Source organism: Athene cunicularia (assembly GCF_003259725.1).
Source record: "Athene cunicularia isolate RWA chromosome 5 unlocalized genomic scaffold, athCun1 chr5_part1, whole genome shotgun sequence".
Classification (NCBI taxonomy): Eukaryota; Metazoa; Chordata; class Aves; order Strigiformes; family Strigidae; genus Athene; species Athene cunicularia.
The window spans coordinates 3,365,241-3,372,928 of NW_020799101.1; the positions used below are offsets into that span (position 1 = coordinate 3,365,241).

Sequence of the window (7,688 nt, forward strand, 5' to 3'; positions counted from 1 at the left end):
CGCTGGCGGTCGGCGCGGCCGCGCTGGGAAAACAGAGCCCGGTGAAGGTCCTGTCGGACGGCATGTGGCGGGAGCTGCTGCAGGGCGAGTGGATGGTGGAGTTGTGAGTCGGGAGGGGGTCGCTTGGGCTGCTGGCGCCCGGCGGGTGTGGGGGGGGTGTCTGTTAGCGGCCCACTCGGAGGCCGTGGGGCCTGATCGGCGTCGTGTAGTGACGGATTTGTGCTGCCTGCAGCTATGCCCCGTGGTGTCCCGCCTGCCAGAACCTGCAGCCCGAGTGGGAGAAGTTTGCCGAGTGGGGCGAGGACCTGGAGGTGAAGATCGCCAAAGTGGATGTCACGGAGCAACCGGGTGAGGGTCTGGCGAGTGGGGGGATGTTGTGCGCTCCCAACGCCTTCCCCGTGGCTTCGGGCTTCTGAACGCTCGGGAGAAAATACTCGTTGAAAGTGTATGTGCTTTTATGAAATAAGCAGTATTAATAGGGAATAATAAAGCTCTTTTATTAATCTCTACCTAAGGTAGATTTCTGTATGTAGACTAAATGCTTTAGTCTTTCTTAGTAGTTAAAGAGTACAAGAAGATTTCTCTAGGGAATGATTTGGAAGGTTTCAAGGAGATTTTTGGCCATGCTTTTAAAGTATCATAGAGCAAAGATGGGGTACCAGCCTTCCCTGTAGTAGTATCTCCATTTATTGGCAAAAGGGAGAGCAGACAGCCTTATATCCCTTAGCTGAAGCTCACCTCTCTGAATTGCCCTCCTGTCTGTATGGGATTTGTAAAAATTACCTTCTCCATGGTGTCACTTTTATCTCAAGTCACGTAAGAACTTTTGAACCTGCCTCACTTGGATTATTTTTTTGCAAGCGCTGGAGGTTGCAGGTCATGGGGAAAAAGGAGAGCATCTCTGAAGAGATACAGCCAAAATAGTCAAGTAGAACAGTTATCCCCAAACATCTCTTTTTTCCTCCGCGAGAAACTTTCTTGTTCTCTGTCCATGGACCTTTTCTTTTAGACTCTGTGCAGTACTTGTGCATATCAAAGTTTCTGTTTGATTGCAGTTAAAATGTGATACCTGGGGAAGCAGCTGTTTTTATTTTGCCGTGTAATAACAATAATTCTTTCATGTTCCTACATGAGTGCTCTACTATTCTGAAAATAACTATTTTTTTTACAGGATTAAGTGGACGATTTATCATAACAGCTCTTCCTACCATCTATCAGTAAGTATGCAATGCAGCAGGATTATTTGGAGAAGAGTGGACATTTTTTTTCCATTTTGGGGGGGGGCAGATGAATGAGATTAACCATGCACTTTAAGAATGTGTGTTACTTCACGCCAAGACAACCACTGTCTTACTCGCTGTGACCTTACAGTACTGTCAGTTGATTTTTTTTTTTTCCCTTCAGGCCTTATTTATTCTGCCTTTTCGTGGGTGCTTCTGTTTTGCAATCTTTTCTCTGTGGGCTGTTCTCAATGCAGTCGTGTGACAAGTGCATTAGAAAGATCATTATCTTTTTGTGCAACTGCAACCTGAACCTTGCCAAGATACACGTGGAGTCAAGATGCTAGAAATAGTTATAGTCAAGTTTTCTTGAAAACATTTTAGAGCCGATATTGTTTAAAGCAAAATAAAAAAAAATAAAGGTAGGGTGATGGGTGGGAAGATGTTGAATGGAAATAAATGGTGCCTGCTTGGACTGTTTAAAATAAAGGACTTTTTTTGGTTTACAGCTGTAAAGATGGAGAGTTCAGGAGATACCAGGGTGCAAGAACTAAAACTGATTTCATAAATTTCATCAGTGAGCAGGAATGGAAATCCATTGAACCAGTCTCATCATGGTTTGGTCCTTCTTCTTTCCTGTAAGTTTTGGTAGGATTTTTGTAAATATTTGACAGCAAATCATTATACTTAAGGACGTGCTGGGACAGGTCCTTAGGTGTGCCGCACCTGGTGCTGCCTCCTCATTAACAGCTCAGGCAGTGGGTCTGTGAGAAGTGTGTGAATGTGCTGGGTCATGTCTCCTCCATCAGCTGTGAGAGGATTGTCTGCACGAGCATAGCAGAAATGTCCTGGGCAAGGTTTGCTTCAAGGCTTCAAATAGTTGTAGGTAGCTGTGTTGTTTTACTAAACTCCTGTAGGTAACTTACTGACACTTGCAGTTTTTTTGCTTATACAGCAGTAAGATGTTTTGCCTAGATAAACTATAGGAAAGTAGCAATAAAATAACTTTCAGCAGCATAGTTGTAAAGTATGGACTGGCCATTTAAGAAGATGTATCTGTAGCAAGGGTAAAAAAAGTGGAAGGGTGAAAATTGATACATTAAGGAAGAGTGGGGAGGCTCCTTAGTCTGAGAAGAAACACCGTCTTTGGGATTCTTTCTAGTTCTGTGGCTTTGCAGTGCTTTTAATTGTTGCTATTTGTGTTCTGTGGTGGTTTCAGAGTAGTTGAGTAACTGAGTGGTAAAGTATGCTGGAGACACCATTGGTTGAGGCAAATAAACCCAATTGCTCATGGTTTTTCTTCTGTTGCAGCAGTGATAGCTGAAACACCTCTATGCTAAGGGCTATAGCAGTGCTCAGTTTATGAAGTGTTATGCTAGACTGAAATTTTACATTTCTTGTGGCTCTTCTAGGAAATTCAGCGTTGTTACTTTGTCTACTCTCAGTGCTATTTGAATCTTCAAACTGTGTGCTTGGTCTAGAAAGTATTAGCCCACACCAAGGGATGTGTGAAATGGCACACTAATTTTAGGATTAATAAGTTTTCTATTACAAGTGTACATGACCAGCTCTATTTTTTGAGTGTACTGAAACAGTATGCAGTGCTGCTTCTATGGATCTCTCATTAGCAACTTAGGTTGACATAAAGTTTCTAATTCTTGTTTCCTTTAAAGATAGTGAATATTTAATGCTAAGTCTCACAGTAGCAGGGAAATGTCAGAATTGGCAGGATATACATGGCAGATAGCCTGGTCTCTTTCACTTGTATGTAAAATACAGCTCAACTTTAAGTGTCTGAAGAGCTCTCAGTTCTTCAATAACCTGATTTTTTTTAAATAGGTTATCTCCAGATGCTTAATTCTTAAGATATTGAGAGTTCCAGGTAACTTCTCATAGACTCTTGGCTCAAGTACTACTTAGAACATACACAAAAGTAACAGAAAATCGTATGTCAACAGATCCAAGTCAAGGCCATTGGTGATTTTGTAGTTGTCCTTATGTGGAATGTTATACAAGCTGATGTTGGTACCGAAGGTAGCCTCATGGGAAAGACAAAACAGAAGACACAGTAGTTAGAAGGGAAACCAGAAATGAGCAGAAAGTTGTTCAGCATGGGGCTAAATAATGACCCGTCAGGCAAATCAGAATATAAAGGTATGTGACTGACTTAAAGATATTTTCAGTTATTTTTTCTCTGCTTTGTTTCAGGATGAGCAGTATGTCAGCTTTGTTTCAGTTGTCAATGTGGATCAGGGTATGTGCTCAGACCTCTTCTTTTATTAAGATAAAATAATCTTAATAGACATGATATTCAGCTGTTCTTGAAATGATTCTCTTGTCTTTTATTCCAGCACTGCCATGGTTATTTAACAGAAAAGGTTGGGATACCAGTCTGGGGCTCATATGCTGTTTTTGCATTGGCAACTCTGTTCTCTGGACTGATTCTGGGACTTGTAAGTGAAGCACGTGAAACAGATTGGCTTGTGGCTACTGTGTATTATACTAATACCTTCTGTGCCTCAGTATTTAATAGTCAGACCAGTTGTTCTTGGGGTCCCCAGCCCGCTGAGCTGGAAGGGGTGGGGAGGAGCAGAATGAAGCCCCCATAATCCACGGGGAAATAATTAGTGACCTGCTGCACCACTTAGACATGCAGAGATCTGTGGGGTCGGGTGAGATCCAGCCAAGGGTGCTGAGTGAGCTGGTGGAAGTGCTCACCAAGCCACTTTCCATCATTTATCAGCAGTCCTGGCTCACTGGGAAGTCCCAGGTGACTAGAGGTTGGGAAATGTGATACCCAGCTACGAGAAGGGCTGGAAAGAGGATCTGGAGAGCTCCAGGCCTGTCAGCCTCACCTTGGTGCTGGGGAAGGTTGTAGAGCAGATCATCCTGAGTGCTACCACATGGCATGTACGGGACAGCCAGGTGATCTGGCCTGGTCAGCCATGGGTTTATGAAAGGCAGGTCCTGCTTGACTAACCTGATCTTCTACAGCAGGGTGACCTGCTTAGGGGATGAGGGAAAGGCTGTGGATGTTTTCTTGTTGGGTTAAAAACTGGCTGATGGTCAGGCCCAGAGAGTGACGGTGAATGGAGTTAAATCCTGTTGGTGGCTGGTCACAAGTGGTGTTCTCCAGGGTTCAGTACTGGGGCCAGTTCTGTTTAATATCTTTATCAATTATTTAATTACTTGAGCGTGTCCAGAAAAGGGCAACGGAGCTGGGGCAGGGTCTGGAGCACAGATCTGCTGGGGAGCGGCGGAGGTAACTGGGGGGGCGTTAGTCTGGAGAAGAGGAGGCTGAGGGGAGACCTCCTGGCCCTCTGCAACTCCCTGCCAGGAGGGTGCAGAGAGGGGGGCTGAGTCTCTTGAGCCAAGGAACAAGTGATAGGACAAGATGAATCACCCTCAAGTTGTGCCGGGGTGGTTTAGATTGAATATTAGGAAAAATTTCTTCCCCAAAAGGGTTGTCAAGCACTGGAACAGGCTGCCCAGGGCAGTGGTGGAGTCCCCATCCCTGGAGGGATTTAAAAGACATGTAGGTGTGGCACTTAGGGATGTGGCTTAGTGGTGGACTTGGCAGTACCAGGTTAACTGTTGAACTCGATCTTTTAAGAGTCTTTTCCATTCTGAATGAATCTTTAATTCTAATGTGCAGGATGTTTGGAGGCTTAAACTTGTCTGTCTTTGGTTTCAGATAATGGTGTTCTTGGCAGACTGTATCTGTCCATCCAAAAGGCACAGACCACCACAGTACCCTCATTCAAGTAAGCCTGCTGTATGCTTCTAAGTCAGTGAAGCTGTTTGGTAAATCTTATTTAATAAATACCAGTAGGTAACTTGTGTCTGCAGGATGTGAGATTTAGTGAAGAAGTTCACACTTGTGATTGATGCTTTGCTTTACTTGCAGCTGTTTGCCCTTAGGCTTTGTAGTGGGTTTGTATTTAGCTGAAGCTAAACTATTACAAAACTTTTTTAGGAGATGTTTCTACAGCATTTTCATACCTGCAAGATAGAAAATTCCATATGTGCAGGGAGATGAGTTTTGAGTGGAGCTCCCTGTTGCTGAACAGGGGGTTTGCATAAATTTTAGGAGCAAAGTGAAGATTAAAACTAAATTTCCGTTTCTGTGGATAGTAAGTGATTCTGTTTGGAGTTTGCCTCTGGACTTTTTTTTAAGGTAGTCTTAAAAAGTCATGGAAGAAGATCTGAATGCTTGGTTTATGGTATGTAGGAACATGACTTATTTTTTTTAAAGCTGGGGGGTGTTACCTTGTCTAGGTAGTCTGTAATCTCTTAATAGTTGATCTGTGGGTAACTTCATGGTAGCAACAATTCCTACCTAAGATAGAAGTTCAAGTGACTGATAGTAGAAAGTGTTACCTGGATTAAATTCATAAAAATTCTGTGATAGCCTGTGACGTTACAAAAAAAAAAATATTTCACATGGTAATGGCATTTATTTGTGCATGCATGTTTTTCTTTCTCCTGAAGGAAAGCTAGCTCCAGAGTCAGCTCAGCTGCTGAAAAAGCTGGATGAAGAGCAAGAAGCAGATGAGGAAGATATCTCAGATGATGAAATGGAGGGTAAAGAGCTGTCTAACAGAAGCTCGTCACCGTATGCTGTAAGGCAACGCCCAGTGACTGCTGCTTCTACAATGGATAAATCTTAGCTGTATTTACATGCAGGATTAGTGTTTGAGTCACCAACTCGGAAGGAGATAAATGTCAAATCCTTCAGCTTGAAGAGAGGAATGACTCCTGTCATGGTAATATTGATGCATTTCATGAATTCAGAGAGAAAAAAAAAAGCATCTTTGGCATCAGGTATTCAAAACTAAAACATGCTGTTGCAAATGGCTGAAACTTCTCCTGTCTGTGTGCAGAGAAGTGCTAAGAAATAATTTATGTGGCTTCTTGAATGACTTGTTCTATAGGGATTTTTTTTTTTTTTAACAGAATGTAAACCAGTGTACTTGTTGCATTAGGGAGCATTAGCAAGGAAAATGCACTAACCTGTTTGCTGTTAAAGCATTCAAAAATGTTTCTCGGTGTAAATCTTATCTAGGTTGTGCTCTGAAGAAATGCTGAGGGGAAAAGTTCCTTCAGTTATGGGACGTATTCCAGGCTTTTTATGTGACAAAAACTGCTTTCTGCTATGACAATGAGTGCTACAGACCCCCCCCAATCTTTCTTCTTCCAAAGAGATGAGTTGCTGTCTTCGTTTAGAGGAACAGAAGCTGCTAGAGAGCTTGTCTTTGCCATACTCCCAGGTGGAGGCTGCCACAAGCACTCCGTGTAGTGTAGATTCTCTGGCTGACCAGAAACCTGCTGTTTGCATCGATTTCTTCTAGAAAAAACAGTAGAAAACTATAGGAGCTTCTTGGCGAACTAATTCTGCTCTAGAAATGATTACAAGTAGCACCGTGAAGTCTTGTTTGTCTCAGTGACTCCCGATGGGAATAGTTTACACGCAGGGTTCTCTGCTGAGTGCAAATCCTATCAGTTCATCCTGCTGGATGGCAGTAGGGCTCTGCTTATTTTTAATAGATTATCAGTGATTTCTTCTTAATCAATTTTCACTGCAAATCCAGACAGTGTACCTGGTCTGAACCTGAAATAACTGCTTCGTAATTTCTTTTACAGAAAGTCATCTTTTCTGTTTTCACAACACCATCTTGAAACAATTACCCTAATTCTTTCTTTAAAAAAGAACCCCTGTAGTCTGCTGTTTTCTGTGTGGTATTTGTTTTCACTTTGTATAGAAATAAAAAGAATGCACATGCGCATTGGACCAGTGTTATCTTGCATCGCTTGTAAAGAATTTTCCATATTCTTTTAGTTAATTTCCAAAGTATTTGCAAGGGAAGGGTGAGCCTAATGCTGAGCATGCTTAGGTTTTTTTGACAAGCCTGTTTTTGCTGGATTTTTTTTCTTCGGGAGGGCGGTTTTGTTTCTTTTAGGTGTTTTTTTTTTTAATTGTTCGTATGAGTGGGTTTGCAGGATTGGCAGTTGATAAATCTGTGTCAGTAGTAAACTTGGTTGTGAGTAATTAAGACCGCAAACAGAAACGTTCTTGGTATTTTTCACTGCAGCCTGACTCTCTAAAACCAGGCTTTCCTAGTGGTTAAGAGCAGCATCAGACAAGGAGCTCCTAATGAACTCTGTGGGATATGAAAGAAATACTGGGAAAAACAATATTCAGAGCTCTTGCAATTGGCTTGTAAAGCTGTTAAGAATACCCCGTGGTTTTTGTCAGTCTTAAACACTTGTTTGTAAGCTGCGTTTTAAGTATATCTGATAAGTCATAATTCATTCTCCATGTTATAAAAAAGTGATTTAGCTATTCAAATATCTGAGCGAATCTTCCAGCAAGGTCTTGGATGAGTAAGAATGAGTTGTTATGTAGGATGTATGGAACTTCCTCCTTTGACTCTCTTTTTTCTTTTTCCGAATATTGGTGCTCTGGAA

At 42.2% G+C, this 7,688-nt stretch overlaps 1 protein-coding gene across 1 annotated transcript; it reads left to right on the forward strand.

Annotated features, from left to right (window-relative positions):
* Nucleotides 1-2: 2 nt before the first annotated feature.
* On the forward strand, nucleotides 3-7,545 carry TMX1 (thioredoxin related transmembrane protein 1; the record flags this gene model as incomplete). Its single annotated transcript, XM_026849183.1, has 8 exons — nucleotides 3-103; nucleotides 233-348; nucleotides 1,172-1,217; nucleotides 1,730-1,858; nucleotides 3,429-3,474; nucleotides 3,572-3,673; nucleotides 4,915-4,984; nucleotides 5,712-7,545. Coding segments are annotated over 8 exons (789 nt in total), but the record flags the coding sequence as incomplete, so codon positions are not given.
* Between the last annotated feature and the right edge of the window lie 143 nt (nucleotides 7,546-7,688).